A 19155-nucleotide genomic window follows, 5' to 3' on the forward strand; every position below is an offset into this window, starting at 1 on the left:
GAAAGTGATGCTAAACTCCATAAAACCACACTAACATCCATGACATTTCACTAGGGTAAGTGGTATTGCTCTCCCCAGTCAACACAAGCTGGGTGTCATCTTTATGAGTCTTAAACTAATGCCAGTTTAAAGCTTCTCCACAAACGTTCCCATGTAACTTACATGTGCAATTCTAACTACAACTGATGATAAACAGATGAGATATTCTAGGACTGTGTATGGCTCTAAGGCTCTAGCACTTCTGTTGTAAGGGAAGGCATTCATCACAGAAGCTTCCTCAATTAATAAACAACTTTATCTAACATCTCCTAGGGCTGTCATGAAATAAATTTATTTGCTTCCAGTTATTCCGGAGAATTACTGCTGTTTGGGCCAAATAGGTAGGCAGGCTGTTAGTCAAAGGATCACAAATACCACACAGTGCCCTGTCTTTTCTTCCCTGAACTTGAAGGTGAGACACATCCATCCACATTGCTTACCTGCCAGTGAAACACCTCCTCTAGGCAACGGGCACAATGCTGAACTCCCAACAGCATCAGCTGCCCAATTTCATTGAGGAGGATAAGGTTCAAAGGGATTCCAAACAGTGCAAACAAGATGCAGAAGATTCGACCAGCTGCAGTGCTGGGGCTCAGATTCCCATAGCCTAGGTAGAGGAACAACCATGTATTAAAACTAAAATATTCTCTGCTTTCTCTCCTTCCCTCTCCTAAAAAAGTAACACAAAAAGGTCACTGCTCTAAAAGATTTTTTTTTAATATATATAAATAACTGTAAGTTACATCCATTGTTTGTCATATCCTATTGTAGGTTAGAAAATAACATTTCTTTTCCCTGACATTTTTTTATAGTTCCTTTTCAATTTACCAGTGAATTTCCTCTCTCTCCTGCCCACTGTCTTGGCTGGGATCTGATGTAAATGCAAAACTTCCTTTTAGCTCAGTTTTTGTAAGCATTGGTGGCATGGGACTTGCTGGTAAATGATCCAGCATGACTGTTAGATGGTCTCTGAATCACAACAACAGTGTTTTAGTTAAAACAATAACCTTTTTCTACCGTTGCCCTACAGGAACTTAACACTGCCTCCTTGCTTAAACTCCTCATTTGCACCACAAGTACCAAATACAAACATCAAAATGTTGGCCTAGAGTTAATAAATCTAGAGGAATTATACTTGAGTGAAATACTTCTACCTCAGACTCCAAGAAAATTCTAAAAAAATTGAGATTTTTCCTTTTTCTCCAATCATGTGAACTGCTCTAATAAACCAGTACTGCACTGCAAGCACAGCCATACTTATATTTAGGACATCATGTCTTCAACATCACTGCTGAAGCATTTGTCTTTACAGAATCATAGAATCAACCAGCTTGGAAGAGACCTCCAAGATCATCCAGTCCAACCTAGCACCCATCCCTAGCCACTCAACTAGACCATGGCACTAAGTGCCTCAGCCAGGCTTTGCTTGAACACTTTCAGGGACGCTGAGCAGCACACTCTAATGGCAAATCACTCTCTCTGTGAAGAACTTCCTCCTAACATCCAGCCTAGACTTACCCCGGCAGAACTTAAGACTGTGTCCCCTTGTTCTGTTGTTGGTTGTCTGGGAGACAACCAACCCCCACCTGGCTACAGCCTCCCTTCAGGTAGTTGTAGACAGCAATGAGGTCCCCCCTGAGCCTCCTCCAGGCTAAAGAAGCCCAGCTCTTATCTCCACATTTACAAAGTGTTCTGTAAACGTGCCAGCTTGCACTTCCACAGTTTCAAGTATTTTATGCTACAGAAAAGGGAGATGTAATTTTGGTTTCTTTCACAGGATGACTTTTAAGGCAGGGGAAGGACTAGCACACGACAAGCGTTTCAGCAGTAACACAGCCAGTCAGAGACCTACTGACATCTCACTGTATTTTGTTTGTTAAATATTTGTGTATGTCCATATCCACGGAAAAGCTTCTACTTTCACCACAAACGATGTTATCCCTTCCCAGTGACACCTAATTATTATTGTCACAGTGCAAGCAGAGAGGTACCCATGCCTTACTACTAGGTGATATAGCCCCAGGGCAAGTGAGCAGCCTGTAGGAGGGAAGAGGTCCAAGGGTCAGGCTCTGTACATGGAGAAAGTGAGAGTGCAAACACAGTCAGTCCCATTCCTTCACTGACCTCTGTCCTACACCAGCTGCAGTAAGTCACTGATCAAAAAAGACAGAAAGGTATGCCACTCTGAGCCTGGAATATCTATGCCTTCTGTGCTGCCAACACCTCTCACTGTGGACAATCACCCAAGAAGTTAATTGTGCACATGCACCAGCAAACTAAGCCCAGAAAGAAGGACTGGCAGGAAACTGTTTCACAGCATGCATATAGACGACATCTTAGTTTCATTCCTACCCTCAATGAAGTAAACTTTGTGGAGGAATTTCCCTCCAACAGTTTTAGGATTAAGTGACTTGTGAGCCTCTGGGTTTAACATGTATGTACCTGGGCAGTCTCATTTAGTTGGAGGTGTCCCTGCTCACTGCAGAGGATTTGGACAAGATGACCTTTGGGGGTCCCTTCCAACTTCATGCAGTCTCTAAACATACAATAGAACTCCAAAGCAATGGCTCCAGTTCCCTGCCCCTGGGAGGGGGCAGAGCATCCCACAGAAGCATGGGATGCTGTTATGTAACTAGAGGTTGTTTTCAAATGCAGTCAAACAAAGGGGCTAAATTAAGCCTCTACAGCAATCTTAGTTCCAGTGCCACGCTCTTCACTTATGAGCAGCCCACAAAAGCGTGTAAACATTGTTTCCCCATGTGTAATTGTTGACTTCTGATAGCTTTCACCACTTCTAGACTAACAAGTGTGATGAGAGATGTAGGCAAGTGAATTGAAGGGACACGTGCCTGATGTGACTTGTTTCACAGTGCTTGTGCCACGTTCAAAAGATCTGATCCAGTTTTTATCTTTCATGGAATTAGGGTGTTTTGTGGGCTGGGCTGGCCCAAGAAGAAAGACCCGTGGGGTGTCATGTGGAAATGTACTGTGAGGCTACAATCTGAAAATGAATCACATACATTTAGGGCCAGCTTTCCCAAAGTTTTCTTGTGCTTCCCTGCCCACATCACCTCCCCCCACACACCTTCTTTGCTTTCTGCAGCAAGTTTTAAATGATTTGGGTAGTTCTTTTTACCATAGCTTTCCAGACTCATCCAGTCTCTGGAGAAGACTGTCAGATAAGAGAGAGAGAAAGGTCCATGATCTCAGGTCACTGCAAAACACAGCAGCCTGAAGGATAGAACAAGGGGACACAGTCTCAAGTTGTGCTAGAGGAGGTCTAGGAGGAAGTTGTTGGCAGAGAGAGTGATTTGCATTTGAATGGGCTGCCCAGGGAGGTGGTGGAGTCACCATCCCTGGAGGTGTTCAAGCAAAGCCTGGAAGAGGCACTTAGTGCCATGGTCTAGTTGAGTGGCTAGGGCTGGGTGCTAGGTTGGCCTGGATGATCTTGGAGGTCTCTTCCAACCTGGTTGATTCTATGATTTTGTCTTGAACATCCAGACACTCAGTGAAGCGTAGCCTGGCGAAGCAGACTGGTGTCTCATCTATGAAGAGTATCTGATCCACAGGGCCACTGTTCACCAAGGGATGCCAGTGTAGATTTACATTACTTTGCATTAGAAATTCAAACATTCAGAAGAAGATGCTCTGATTGGCAGCTGGGGTGATCTCCAGCAAGGTACAACCCTACTCCAAACTTACTTTGACCTCTGCCCTGTTAGTCCAAACTAACTAGAAGAGTAAACAGAGAATGGAGAGACTTCGTCTTGGCAAGGGATAAAGATGTCTGCAGGATAAAACCACCAGCAAATTGGCTTCCCTTTCTTTAATCATGTTTAGTACTACAGCTCTAAAGGAACTCTGAGGACAATTCTTCAAGGCACTGGCAAGAGAGGGTTCCTATGGAAACATCTGCATCAAAAGAGGTAATGCATAAGATCTGGGATGGCATGACATGTAAAATACAGTAGTGAAGAAAACACAGAAGTGGGGAGAAGGATTCAGCAGAAGGCCAGGAGTGCCCATCCCACGTGTTTCAGAGTTACAAATGCAGTTCCATTCAAGTTATGAGGTTGCCCAAAATCTGCATAAACTTTTGGATACTTCTATGAACAATAGATTATGGTTCATAGACATCTGTATCAAAAGGATTTAATCCTCAGAAGAGACTTAGCTGAAAAGTAAATTAGCAGAATTAGCTCTGTTCTAGCTCAGACTAAGACATCTTTAAACTTTTGGGATCAGAGTACCTAGTGTGTCCAGCCTCCAGATTAGAACTTTTCTTTTAATGCAAAATTTGCATACAGCTTTTAATCAAATAAATGAGGCTCATTTATGTGGAAAAAAAGGTATAGCATAGAACACAGTGCAAGAGAAGACACAGGGGTTCAAACTGTGGCAGTGGGGGAAGGACCTGAGGTCCCTTCTTGCATCCCAGTGAGAGAACGTTCTGATTAGAACTTGAGAAAGACACCAAGCCTTCAGAAAGAGGCTAAAGCACCTAAAGCAGAAAACAGAAGCTGATAGAGCAGAAAAAAACATCTCACAATGGAAAGTGATGCAGGTAGAAGCGATAACGGCTTTTGCAGTGCTGTTTGAGAAGACCAAGGAAGAAGGCTGACACAAAAGCCACAGGCATTATATTACATAAGAGGCCAACAAGGCATAAGTATCATTAGCTGCAGAGAGAACAGGGAAAACACAAAAGGGAAAAAGGACTTGCATCAGGCTGAACACATGAAATGTTCAAGTACATTCCTTAGCAAAATCTTTGTGCAGTACCTCTAAACTCCTGAGAATCTCTGCATTTCTATCTTCTTCAACATACTCTTAAATGCCTGAGAATTAGAACACTAACCTATACACAATTAACAGTTTCACTTAAAGCAAAAGCCACCAAAGGCTGGAAGGAACTACACGGGCTCTATATTGGAACCCAGTCTGTGTAGCCCTGTCTAATGAGTCTCCACTGCCATCATCTGGCACAACCGATACCTGATAGTGCAACACACTGAACATAGTTCCTACATAGAATAATATATGAACAAAAGTAAGGTGAAAAGGTGTCTTGAGTCACAGGAAGACACCACACACTCCACACACCTCCATATGCAAAATCCCTCTCTGAAACTTGGTTTGGCAGTTTGATGTTTTAAACCCAAGGTATCTTCAGTAACAGAAAAATCAAAGCAATGCATCACCTGGGCACACAAAGAAAATGTTCAATCTAAAAAAGGTACTTGAAGCTGAAGAAAGAGCTGACAGATTCAACACAAATCAGAGACCTGTGAGGGTTTTTGATATTCAACAACCATCTTTCCACACACCTTCACATCAAGGAAAGTTATTAATGGTTTTGAAGACTGGAGACATGCACTGACAAGATTAATAGAATCTGCCTTAAGTAACACTGTACCTACATACATTCTGTTGTTTCTACTCTCTCCCCCACCTCACCTATTTTCATCATTCCTTCATGGCATTGTGTTACTCATTTGCTGAAACCTGACTGAAGTAAATTACTTGTTCATCTATTTGACTTTTACCTAAACAAGCAGGTTCTCATCCAGTACAGGTAGCAATAAGGAGTGATTAATAAATGTAGGCTCTGAAGATTCAACAGCTAATATCAAGAGCTTACTTTAAATCATTGCCTCTGCTTGTTACAAGACAAGTTAGAGGATCATTACTGTGCTTGCATCAACAAAGCACTTCTAGGTTCATGGGTCCTTATATATTTCATGATATAAATAAGCTACATGAAGCCCTATAGAGCTGGAGCAGTGTCTGATAGTACAGAATGCCATTCTTATGCCTTTCCCACCTATGAGGCAGCCCTGTGAGCAAAGAACACTTACCAATGGTTGTTATTGCAGAGATGGAGAAAAAGAAGGACCCACTGTAGTCCCACTTGCCCAAGCTAGTGGTGTTTCCCTGGAGGGTTATGCCACTCTTGTAGGCCTGGATGATATCCTGCAAAGAGATAACAGCATGAGATCCCACAACCCACCTTATGGCAAGTTCATGTGCCTGGAATTTCCAGTGCTGATTGGTAACATCAAACTACAACTACTTTTGGCTCTTAACTACAACTACTTTTGGTTCTTTACATTAGATATCCTGTGCCTTAGAGACAAGAGATCAGAAAAATCAAAATCCAGAATGCTGGTTGTAAAGAAAGGGCATCTACAGTATCCAAAAGTAAGTTGCATGTGCACATGGTAGATCATACAGGCAAAGGTGTAAGAGATTGTAGGGCAAGAGATAACTAGCAAAGCCCAGTCAGGTAGTTATGATGACTGTCTTATGACACTCATTAGGAAAACAAAGTGTTTCCAGAGGGAATAGTCTGATGGCAAGAGTACCAGAGGAGCAAATATACATGCACATGTAAACAAGATACAAATCCCTTGCCTGTACTGGAGAGGGATATACATGGCTGTGATGTAGGAGACAGACCACATAGGATGATCAGTCTACTAGTACAGGGCAATGTGTGCCCACATCAGGATTATTAATAAGAATAAATGGGTTAGCATAATGCCCAGCTCTCTTCAATCCACTGCTGAAGTGTGCAGTTATGCCAAAATATCAGATGTCTTCAGTTTCCACATCTGACAATTCTCTCTTATGCCAGCAAAGTTACTGATGTTGATGTGTTAATCACACCACATACAATAAACATTCCACACCCACTAACCAAGAATCCTTGAGAGTTGGCTACCCTTGAATGTGAAGTGTGACCAAGAACACATAAAATTAATCATCACCAAGATAGACATGCAGGTAAGAAATAAAACTATCCTAACAACAGGGCTGCTGCATAAAGCTTCCACCATTGATCAAAAAGGAAATCACTCTAAGATCCAATTTGTATTGGTTGTGGGTTTTACAGAGGAGTTTTAGTTAACACAGCCATCAAACAACACTTCAAGCCTGCAAAGCAGGAAAGCTCTGCCCTATTTTACTGATGTAACATGCTGTAAGTGGTCTGTATAATTCCATACAAGGTTGTGAATTAAAAATGGTTTCCAGAGACATGAAGATCAGCTTGAAGTACAAGGACCATTATCTCTTTTCTCCAGAGCTACTAGTTACAACACTAAGAGCAAGCTCAGAGATCAAGACATTTTTCTAGACAAGAAACATTTTGATAGGCATTCTCCGATATTCAGGGTCACATTATAAACTAGTAAAGTCTGACAACATGCACTTCTCTGCACAAGACAGAGAGGAGAGCCTTGCTCTGAGGAAAGGCTAAGGACCAAATGCTTTATTCTGTGAAATGTTGCTGCAACTTGAGTGGGCTGACTTAAAAAATTGGTATGCAGCATAAGTGACATGAAGCATTTCATAGAGTCATAGAATCAATCAGGTTGGAAGAGCCCTCCAAGATCATCCAGTCCAACCTAGCACCCAGCCCTAGCCAGGCATCTAGACCATGGCACTGCCTCATCCAGTCTTCTCTTGAACACCCCCAGGGATGGTGACTCCACCACCTCCCTGGGCAGCCCATTCCAATGCCAATCACTCTCTCTGCCAACAACTTCCTCCTAACATCCAGCCTAGGCCTCCCCTGGCACAACTTGAGACTGTGTCCCCTTGTTCTGTTGCTGGTTGCCTGGGAGAAGAGACCAACTCCCACCTGGCTACAACCTCCCTTCAGGTAGTTGTAGACAGCAATGAGGTCTGCCCTGAGCCTCCTCTTCTCCAGGCTAAACACCCCCAGCTCCCTCAGCCTCTCCTCATAGGGTTTGTGTTCCAGGCCCCTCACCAGCTTCGTTGCCCTTCTCTGGGCACCTTCCAGCACCTCAACATCTCTCTTGAACTGAGGAGCCCAGAACTGGACAGAGTACTCCTTCTCCCACCTAAAAAAACCCCAACAACAACAACAAAAACCCAACCAAAAAAGGCTGTATAAGGAAGCCTCCAACTTCAATATTTGCATGCAATTCCTGCCCCTTGCCCTCCCCTCCAGTCTTCCAGGGCTGTATCTTCATTGGTTTGTCAGGCTGCAGGACTCGCAGGCTTTGACTTCTCTGCTCTTGTTCTCTGACAACACTTGACCTCAGGTGTAAGAAGTTCTGCAGACAATGACCTAATTGTGAATCACAGCCCTCACAAACACAATTCCTAAATTAAAGCATACTGCAAGGCAGATGTTAGAAATTTATACAGACTACCTGTATTTTTCCCCTTCCAGAAACCAGTGGTTAAACTTGAAAAGAAAAAGCTTGCTCTTCTCTCAGACTTTCTTTCTGCAGCCTGTGATTCTGCACTTCTGAGCAGTTAGTTTTGAACATGTGGGTACCTGCTAGAACAGCAACAGTCTAGTCCTCCTGTAAGTTTATTGGTTTGACCAATAGGTACAAAACCCCATTCACTCACATGCAGCATGTTTGTTGTTCATTCTCCTGACTGATGTCCTGCTGCTACAAGCTCAGCAGCTGACAAAATTACACACATCATCAAGTTTCTAAAGCCAGACAAACACGGAAGAACCAGGGAGGGCTGTAAGCACCTGTGTTATAGTTGGTCAAAAGAAATGGAAACTTCTTGACGCAGAAGTGAGAAATAAGCAGCCTGAACAAGCCCTCATGTGAGACGATCAGCAGGAACCCTTAAATGTGTCATTTCACCTCACTGCATCACTTCCACTCTGCACAAAGAGACCAGGCAGTTGTGAGCAGCCCTGCTAGCTCTGCAGTGATTTAGAACAGCTCAGTCTCTCACAGTCGGGACCTGAAACCTCCCTGAGGCAATGCTAGTGACAGAGGTATAGCATTTGTCTTAAGAACCTGTAGACAAGCTAAAGTATCTGCACTAAACTGCATCTCACACACATCTCAATGGACAGGGAAGTTACTCATTAGTGAAGAGCAAGCACTGAGATGGCACCATGCCAGCTGTTTCCTCTTTCTGGGATTGAGGCACTCCACATGTGTGTGGTAGGTCTTCAAGAGCCTTGGGCAGTAAGCCTTCAGCTAAGCATGTTCTTGTTAAATGTTGTTATAAAACATCCATGAAAGTCAATTGCTATTAGGCTCACTGCACCCCCCACAGCCTGGTGTGCTGACCACCGAGTACTCATGCAAACCAAAGCCACATCAGTAAACAGACACTTCCAGGAGAAATGTCAAGCCTGTCATTCTTATGAGGAAAGAGCTAAGCTATCATAGACTGAAACAGGTTGGAAGAGACCTCCAAAATTATCCAGTCCAACCTAGCATCCAGCCCCAGCCAGTCAACCAGACCATGGCACTAAGTGCCTCAGCCAGGCTTTGCTTCAACATCTCCAAGGTTGGTGACTCCACCACCTCCCTGGGCAGCCCATTCCAATGCCAATCACTCTCTCTGCCAACAACTTCCTCCTAACATCCAGCCTAGACTTCCCCTGGCACAACTTGAGACTGTGTCCCCTTGTTCTGTTGCTGGTTGCCTGGGAGAAGAGACCAACTCCCACCTGGCTACAACCTCCCTTCAGGTAGTTGTAGACAGCAATGAGGTCCCCCCTGAGACTCGTCTTCTCCAGGCTAAACAATCCCAGCTCCCTCAGTCTCTCCTTAAAGGGAAGGCTAGAGGCTGGTGCTAGTCTCTTCTCACAGCTAACTGGAGACAGAATAAAGGTGAATGGTCCCAAGATGACAGTGGGTAGGTTTAGACTAGATACTAGGAAAAAGTTTTTCATGGAGAGAGTGGTCAGGCACTGGAATGAGCTGCCCAGGGAGGTGGTTGAGTCACAGCCTAGAAGTGCTTAAGGGCCGTTTGGATGTGGTGCTAAGGGGCAGGGTTTAAGGTGAATCTTGTAGCGTCGGGCTCTAGGTTGGACTTGGTGATCCTGAGGGGCTTTTCCAACCTGGATGTTTCTGTGAAGGAGTCAGAGGTAGATATATCAACTTTTGCTCATTCTGAAGTACAAAATATTGCATTATATTATCTAGAATGAACCTTTGACACAGCAGCAGTGACAGAAAATTAAAGATCAATTCTTCTGAGAAGAGCAGAACTAATGGAGCTTGCTTTCCTACAGACATGCACATAGAGGCAGACTCACAAAGCAGAAAGCAATGAGATAGCTACTAATGCATAGAAATTGTTTCTGGCACAGGAAATCATTGGATTGCAAAATCCTAAAAGCCAAGGACACATTCAGGAAGTTACCCACTTATACTTGCCCTAATTTAATACATTCTCCTAGAGTTTTGCTTTTGGCTAATGCTCTTCTTCACAGAAAAATACAACACAGGAAAAACTCATCTAATGAACACTAAAGAAACAGATGAAGTCTCTCTACTTTCCCCACTGAAGAGGCACTGCTAAGTCCTTGCTGCTGATTAAAAAACAGTAATTGAAGTGTATTTTGGCCAGTGGGTTCAAAAAGTTACTGAAGAGGAACTGAATAACACACACTGGCTGACAGCTGATTGGTTCCCTCAAAACTGTCTTTTTGAGAACCAAGACTTCTTTTTCTTCTTTACATTGACTGAGGTGAAATCTCAGTGGCTTTGCTTTTCCTCTTAACAAGGCTAGTTATTTAGAGAGTGTCTTCTTCAAAACCTACTGCATTAAAAAGCACCTAGAAGGAGTAGCATCTCAAATCCAGTGTTTCAAAGCAGGTATCTCCCTAAGACCTCAGTCAATACCACCAGCTGCTCAAATGCAATGAATCTTGAAACTGTACAGTTTAGGCTTGATATTTTGGGGACTTGAAAGGTCATGTGTACAACTCAAAGAATGTGAAGGAAACAGGTGGGTAATTAAATAATCAGGAACAGAACTCTGCTTTGGTTTCTACTGACAAACTACACATAGCAGTAGTTTCACTTCTCTGCATTTACTCTCCCTTCCCACCTCCTGAAATGGTAATAATGTACAACTCACAGAAACTACTGTATCCTTAGCTGACAATGCTGACATAATTTTAAGCTGTAGATAAAAGTTTCCATAGAAACTACTGTAACTGCTAAAGGATTTATAAATGTGCTAGTTTGAAGCTAGCTGGAATGTTTTGGTGAGAAGAACTAGATTACAGGCTGTGGAGGGGAAACAATGGTGATGACTACTTCACTCATAGGCTTGCTGAGAGGTATAAGAACAAGAAATGAAAACGTAGATAACCACTTCTGCTGCTGACAAGCTCTGAGCTGCATCTTTCTAACCTCACCCTTCATTTTTCTTTCCTAATCCACTTTGCTTCCTAACCCCCTGACCGAACCTCCATTCTCCCTTGGGACTGGGGTAAAGTTGAGAGGGGTAGGGGGAAGGTGAAGGGGCGGTTGAGAGTCCCTCCTGGGGACTCAGGTTTCTGGGAGGGCTGTTGTGTTTCTGTGTTACCTTTTACCTTGTCTATTTCTGTATATACTGTACATATCTGCTTGTATATTGAGCTAAGCTGTAAATATAAACTTCATTCAAATTTCCAGACCCAGCTGAGTCTAGTCTGGGTGATTTCTGAAGTGTGGGGGGGTGGGGAACACCCAAACCATCACAATAAATGAGGATATTTTAGGTTCTTAGCTGTTCATGAGACAGTGCCCACTTATGATGTCAAATATTGTCATAGCTGGCAGTTAAAAAGATAGCATGAGTGCCATTCAACGTAGATGCAGGTATCTGCCCCATTACCTTTGTCCAAAATCATGCCTCAATATCCTAACATTTTGCTTACTCTGACCTCCTCAACACCAATTAAAAATTGCACCTTTCACCTCTGTGCTGTCACAACTGCCACATGACTTTCAGAAAAGGCACTTAAGATCAGCAAAAAGGAATGAATGCATACATGAAAACTGAGACACTACTTTCCCTGAAATCTCTACTTACAATCATAGAATCAGTCAAGGTTGGAAGGGACCACAAGGATCAGCCAGGTCCAACCCACCTGCCATGGGCAGGGACACTCTACCCTAGGTCAAGCTCCCCACAGCCTCATCCAGCCTGGCCTTAAACACCTCTAGGGATGGGACCTCAACCACCTCCCTGGGCAACCCATTCCAGCCTCTCACCACTCTCATGCTCACCAACTTCCTCCTTACATCCAGCCTGAACCTACTCATCTCCAGCTTCGCTCCATTCCTCCTAGTCCTGTCCCTCCCTGATATCCTGAAAAAGTCTCCTTCCCCAGCTTTTTTGTAGGCCCCTTCAGATACTGAAAGGCCACAAGAAGGTCCCCTCAGCCTCCTCTTCTCCAGACTGAACAGCCCCAACTCTTTCAGTCTGTCCTCATAACAGAGCTGCTCCAGCCCTCTGAGCATGCTCGTGGCCCTTCTCTGGACACGTTCCAGCACATCCACATCCTTCTTGTAATGGGGGCTCCAGAACTGGATGCAGTACTCCAGGTGGGGTCTCACCAGGATCTGGTTGGCTTTCTGGCCTGCAAGTGCACACTGCTGGCTCATGTTGAGCTTCTCACCCAGCAGCACCCCCAGGTCACTCTCCTCAGGGCTGATCTCCAGCCTGTATTTGTGCTTGAGATTGCCCCAACCCAGACACAGAACACTGCACTTAGTCTTGTTGAAGCTCATGAGGTTGGCTTGTGCCCACCTCTTCAGCCTGTCCAAGCCCCTCTGGATGGCGTCCCTGACCTCCAGCCTGTCTGCTGCACCACACAGCTTGGTGTCATCAGCAAACTTGCTGAGGGTGCACTCAATGCCTCTGTCCATGTCACCGACAAAGATGTTGCACAAGGCTGGTCCCAGAACTGATCCCTGAGGGACTCCACTCGGCCAAGTGGAGGCCAGTGACACGGACCCATTGACAGCCACTCTTTGGGTGCTGCCATCACTTTCTTCAGTACACTACACCTCTTTCCTTCTGTAATCTTTGATCATTTACTTAAAGGTTTTATTGCTGTAATCTATCTGCTCCCCATAATGACAGCAAGATATAAAGTGCAGAAAGGGGAAGCAAAGCCCTGGAAAATTATGACCCTACTGAGGAGCTCTGAAAGAATTCCTGACTCTCAAGTTCAAAATTTCTTTATTTCTGGGAAAAGAGACAGAAACCACATTTTCCCCTCAGAGAAAAAGATCATGGAAGGAGTCATACAAATAACCACTTTATAAACCACAGCTCCGGTGACTGTCATTGCCCTGTGTTTCTGAATGACAGCATTTTGGCCAGAGTAATCTTGAGATGACTTTGCAGGCCAAATCAGCATTTTCTAACTGTATTTGAAAGCATTTCTCAAGGAAGGCAAGAAAGCATGCAAATGGAGCAGGGTAAGACACTTCATTCCCAAGTTTAGTTGAAGTTTACCTATCCATATGCTAAAACCTCCAAAATACCAAAATCAGCTTTGCCAAGGAACTCCTGCTCTTCCCAAAGTTTTTTGCCTCGTTTGACACTCTCTCCTCACTTCCCACAATGTATCAAGGAGATCAAGGTGGTGTTCCCAAGGCACCAAATCACCATTTAGATTAATGTGAACATATAAAGATGCCTAAACTTTGTGCTCTGGAAATTCTATGCACTGTTGGCATACAAACTTTCATTTAAGTCTCAGCATATCAGCTGTAAATCGACAGAAAATAGTTAACATTAACCTTGATCTCAGATTGCAAGGAGGAAAAGTCAATTAACTTCAAATTATTTTACAAGTAGAGTATGAATCACACCTCTCACAGCCATGAGGCCTGATCCCCTGGCCTACTTGAAATGAAAACACAGATCTGAGTTCTGACCACAAGATCAGGCACAAGATGCATTATGAATTCAATGGAATTCAATTGTTTTAACATCATGCCACTTGAATAGCCTGGGACCTGATCAAGTAATTTCTCTCCTCACCTCTTCCAACCATGTTTGCTAGCATAACTAGTACTACTTCTAAACTAAATGAATTCTACCACCAAAACCACTTCTACTTTGCAACTGGGTCTCCACTGCAGCTTCTGGCACTCATCCAAACCTACATAGCAGAGTACAGTACTGCTGCAACCAATGCTACCCTAACCTACTAGCACTTTTCCTGAATATTAACCTTTCATAGTAAGAAAGAAGCTGTGGCATGGGCATGTAGCATGGGACAAAGCATTGCTGAATTCCATATGCTTCCAAGCTGCCTACATAGTCTGTGGAACAGAGCACAGCAGGTTGCACAGCATCATCCTTGTAAAATTGAGGCATCCTTTCCCTGTTAGTTTCTACTTCTTTTGATTGCATTTAGAAATGATAGACTATGATGAACTAGCACCTGCAAGAGTAATTGACATCTTTAAACAACTGACATGAACTACCACTTCCATTTTTGAAGGCACATCTCTGGTCTTCAGATAGCTAATGCCAGAAGTGCCTCTCAAACCTTCCTGATAGGACTGATTATGAAGACAGTCATCAGTTAATTCCAGGTTGCTACACTTCCTCACTTGTTACTTTCCACTAAGCTTGACCAGCTGTAACTAAGAAGTACACAATCAGTTCCTGTGCCCTCCCCTTCTTTGTTTAAGTAGAAGTGCTAGACACTACATCATTGGTCAGAAGACCTAGGAGTGAGTGAACTTACCAGAGACAACAGTTCATCAGTAGTTCTCACCTATCAAAAAGTCCAATAGGAAAGTGCTAGCCTATTGCCTTACTATATGACCACTGCCTTATAAACCTACCAAAGATACACTCTAAAAGGACATTATAAGCCCAGAATTGGTACTGTGCTAAGGTACTCATTATTCTTCTTAATTAATAGGTCTGGCCACAAGTTAACCAAAGCAGTAGTACCTTTTGATAAGAGAATTTGGAAAGAACAGTTACAGGGATCAACTCTGTTTCATCTGCAACAAGCCAATGCTTATTTGGCTAACATGGGTTTTATGAAGACATCACTAATTCACAATTCTAGAGTAAATGATGTTCCTCAAAGTCCCTTATTACCAACAGGTGATCTCTGATGCTCACCTTTTAATAACCATTTAGCACTGTAGGCAAGATGATTAAGTAAACTGTATTCATAGGATTGCATTTCCTGACAGGTGGCACAAATCTCTGTGGGTGCAATGTCAGTGCAGTGATGAGGATCTTTCAGCCACATGGGACCTCATTGCTTTTGTCAACATGAACTCTCTAGCTCCAGATATTGATTCTGGAGATAACAGTATCTAGATCCACCTGCAGGGTTTTAGTTTATGGTCTGCCCTCTAGAATTAAGTTCTTTTTGCTACATCTCAAAATCTTGCTAGATGAATTTTTTTCCCTTGTCAGTCCACCTTTTAATTTGCCTCCTGTACAACACTGTTCAGCTACTAGGAAGAAAATAAACTCTCTAGAGGCAAAACAGGACAGAACGTAAAAAAACAAGGGAATTAGCAAAAAAAAAAAAAAAATGGATAGTGTGAAAAAGATGTCACAGCCTAACACAGAAAATGCACTGTTGCAAGCCTGGCCATATAACCAATCATCTGACCAAAGAGACACTGAAAAGTACAGCTTCTAAAGCTACATCAATGCCTGTAACCAGTGATACAGGAAAATCAGCAAGTTTGCTGGTGCAGAGATATATATGTGTACACAGACACTCATTCTAGGCAGTAAAACCTGCCACAATTACACACTAGAAGGACATCAGGCTGGGTAGTGTGTCTAGTGTCTCTTATCCCCAGAAAGTCAGAGAGCATCTCAGCTCTAAGAGATATGGTAGCATAGAATATGCCTGCTTTGTATGAAATCTCACTCTCTGAATACATCTCAAATCTGCAATCAAAATAATTTTTGTCTGGACAGAGATTCTTATTTGTTGCTGTTGTTGTGGTTTCTTTCCCCCATATGAGTCTAGCTACTGTTCTTCACTGTACTGAGGGTGTATCACTTGAAACGTGCCTTATCACTGCATTTGCTTCCATGTCCTCCAAGTCTTACTGAGTTTCCCTTGATGAGACCCTTCAGCCAGTAATGCTGGCATGTGAAGATCACCATCATTATAGTAGAAAGGCAGATATTGTCCTCTTTGTATGTTGCTTGATGGCTCTTGAGCAACTGTTTGCTCTTGATCTTGTTTGTGGTGAACATGTGTTTATGTCACAGACTATCTACAACGTCAGAAAAACAGCCTAGGATTTGACAGGTCAAACAACCCAAACGTATATTTTCCTTGAGTAGATGCTACTGGATGCACAGTGCATGGACACATGGCCAAGTCCCTTTGTTGTCCCCTATGCTGTCCCTGTTCTAAATAACAGAAGCCAAGAAAAACGCAGATCAGCCTTCCCCATACGCATGCATACAGATATAAACACATGAGCATGCATTTTTCGTTTGCTTCTACATAAAGCATTTGCACATCCTACCCTCAGTTCTTTACTAAACGTGGAAGTGTTTAGCATCCTGCAGGGGAAAAGCCAGCCAGTCCCTTCCAGGCAAAACCAACAACTGTGGGAAGCAAGGAGTCACCACTACAGATGTCACAGTTTCTAATACTTTCTTCTCTGCCATTCAGCTTTTGTTGTTGGTCTTCTTCAGTCTTCTGTTAGCTAGGAAATTCTTCCCTGGGAAGAGTCTAAGCCATAGAAATTACCAAACAAGAATTCACTGGTCTAGCTACCACAGCACAGCCTGTTTCCCTTTGCCTTTCCTCCTGCTTATCCTCACACTGTGCTTTTCCTGCTAGCTCCTCAAAGCAGGAGCTCTCTACTGCTCTCCATCTGTGCAAGGGCTGGAAGAGTGGTTTCCACTCCACTGGTAACTAGACACCAACTGATAAACAGGTTGTAAAATAATGTCTGTACATGGCTTAGCAAACTGGGATTTTATTCCATATTGGCCCCTTTACAAATAAAATAAACAGAGTTTATTATTACCATCTCAGATGAAAGACCTGTAAAAACAATGTAGAATTGCCAGTAATGTCAAAGCAATTAAAATTCACACACGCCTTATGTTTTCACAAGCACTCTTCAAATGTCTTTCTTAATTAGCAAATAATCATCTGTGTGTCTAGAACAAAAGCTTATCTTAACAGGGCTAGCGATGACAATGCTTCATAAATGACTTGCAATTTACTGCAAAGAAAAATTGTGGAGCCCTCTTATAGTATCCAGGCAATTTCTGCACAGGAAATTAAAAGAGCATAGGAAAGAAGCAGTCCTGAGGATTAATGTCTTACTGTGAAAGTTAGTAAAAATAACATACAAAGCCATTCAAACGCAGATTATGGTTTCTCAAAGCATGAAGGCATGCACAAACACTCCATTAAAGAAGCTTTAACTTCCTCATTTAGGGATTTCTCAGGTCACAATTAAGTGCTCACATGGCACATCATAATAATGTCTGTTGTAAAGTGATCTGGGCAGCTGTCCTACTGCTTTGACTACCAGACAGTATGAAAAATTAGCAGATCTCACCCTAGAGTAAAGCAAACCATCAGAATGGCATTAGGAAGACCTTTTTACCTGTTCAGTTATGATGATGATCATCTCTCCACTACCATTATCTGATTAATCACTATCAAGTGAAACCCTCCAACCCCAGGGCAAGAGTCTTGCCTAGCACTCACTGCTCGATGAACCAGCACTGAACGAAGCTCAGCTTGGACCTCCTTTTATGAAGTGCTGGATTAGACTTCTCTGATGTATTTCTCACTTACCTTTCATATCACACAGTATCACAGTATCACCAAGGTTGGAAGAGACCTCATAGATCATCAAGTCCAACCCTTTACCACAGAGCTCAAGGCTAGACCATGGCACCAAGTGCCACGTCCAAGCCTGCCTTGAACAGCTCCAGGGACGGCGACTCCACCACCTCCCCGGGCAGCCCATTCCAGTGTCCAATGACTCTCTCAGTGAAGAACTTTCTCCTCACCTCCAGCCTAAATCTCCCCTGGCGCAGCCTGAGGCTGTGTCCTCTCATTCTGGTGCTGGCCACCTGAGAGAAGACAGCAACCTCCTCCTGACCACAACCTCCCCTCAGGGAGTTGTAGACAGCAATAAGGTCACCCCTGAGCCTCCTCCTCTCCAGGCTAACCAATCCCAGCTCCCTCAGCCTCTCCTCGTAGGGCTGTGCTCAAGGCCTCTCCCCAGCCTCATCGCCCTTCTCTGGACACACTCAAGCATCTCAATGTCCCTCCTAAACTGGGGGGCCCAGAACTGAACACAGGACTCAAGGTGTGGTCTAACCAGTGCAGAGTACAGGGGTAGAGTGACCTCCCTGCTCCTGCTGGCCACACCATTCCTGATGCAGGCCAGGATGCCACTGGCTCTCTTGGCCACCTGGGCACACTGCTGGCTCATGTTCAGGCGGGTATCAATCAGCACCCCCAGATCCCTCTCTGTCTGGCTGCTCTCCAGCCACTCCGGCCCCAGCCTGTATCTCTGCATGGGGTTGTTGTGGCCAAAGTGCAGCACCCTGCACTTGGAGCTATTGAACCCCATCCCATTGGACTCTGCCCATCTGTCCAGGTAGTCAAGGTCCCGCTGCAGAGCCCTTCTGCCCTCCAACTCAGTCACATCTGCCCCCAGCTTAGTGTCATCTGCAAACTTGCTGATGACTGACTCCATGCCCTCATCCAGATCATCTATGAAGATGTTAAAGAGGATGGGGCCCAGCACTGATCCCTGAGGGACACCACTAGTGACAGCTGCCAGCTGGATGTGGCACCATTCACCACCGCTCTCTGGGTCCGGTCCTGCAGCCAGTTCCTAACCCAGCACAGAGTGCTGCCATCCAAGCCATGGGCTGACAGCTTAGCCAGCAGTTTGCTGTGGGGGACAGTGTCAAAGGCCTTGCTGAAGTCCAGATAGAGCACATCCACAGGCCTCCCACATCCACCCAGCGGGTCACAGTACACAGTGCTTAGACACCACGGCAGCTTACAAGGGCCCAAAGCTGTAACACATATTCAGTGTACTACCAATTCCACCAAGAAAGCCAAGGAACGAGGGCCTGAAATCAGTTACTAGCATAAGTTCACCTTCCAAGGCCTTGCTGAAACTCTTCACTAGGTTACCTGTTTGACAGCTCCTAGGTTTTTCTCTCTGCTTGGAAAAAAAACCCCAAACCAGAAGCACTCAAGTCTCTTTTAGGCCCTTTGAACTCTGATGAGCAGCTACTACAGTTTGCACCCCCACCAAGCACCGTTTCTGTCACAAAACACAAACTAACCAAAAAACCCAACAAAACAAAGTTTCC

At 44.1% G+C, this 19155-nt stretch overlaps 1 protein-coding gene across 5 annotated transcripts in view; it reads right to left on the reverse strand.

Moving 5' to 3' along the window:
• The window catches only part of KCNK17 (potassium two pore domain channel subfamily K member 17), a 114040-nt gene that overhangs the window by 93835 nt on the left and 1050 nt on the right, over positions 1-19155 (reverse strand). For all 5 annotated transcript variants that reach the window (XR_010305544.1, XM_064158318.1, XM_064158317.1 and 2 more), the window contains exons 2-3: positions 5898-6012; positions 480-646 (exon numbers count right to left, since the gene is read on the reverse strand). Coding sequence is in view for 4 of the 5 variants with exons in the window: in XM_064158318.1 (XP_064014388.1) it covers positions 480-646; positions 5898-6012 (282 nt within the window). In the remaining variant the exon portion in view is untranslated. The remainder of the gene's footprint in view (positions 1-479; positions 647-5897; positions 6013-19155) is intronic.

This window comes from Pogoniulus pusillus, chromosome 18 (genome assembly GCF_015220805.1).
Source record: "Pogoniulus pusillus isolate bPogPus1 chromosome 18, bPogPus1.pri, whole genome shotgun sequence".
Classification (NCBI taxonomy): Eukaryota; Metazoa; Chordata; class Aves; order Piciformes; family Lybiidae; genus Pogoniulus; species Pogoniulus pusillus.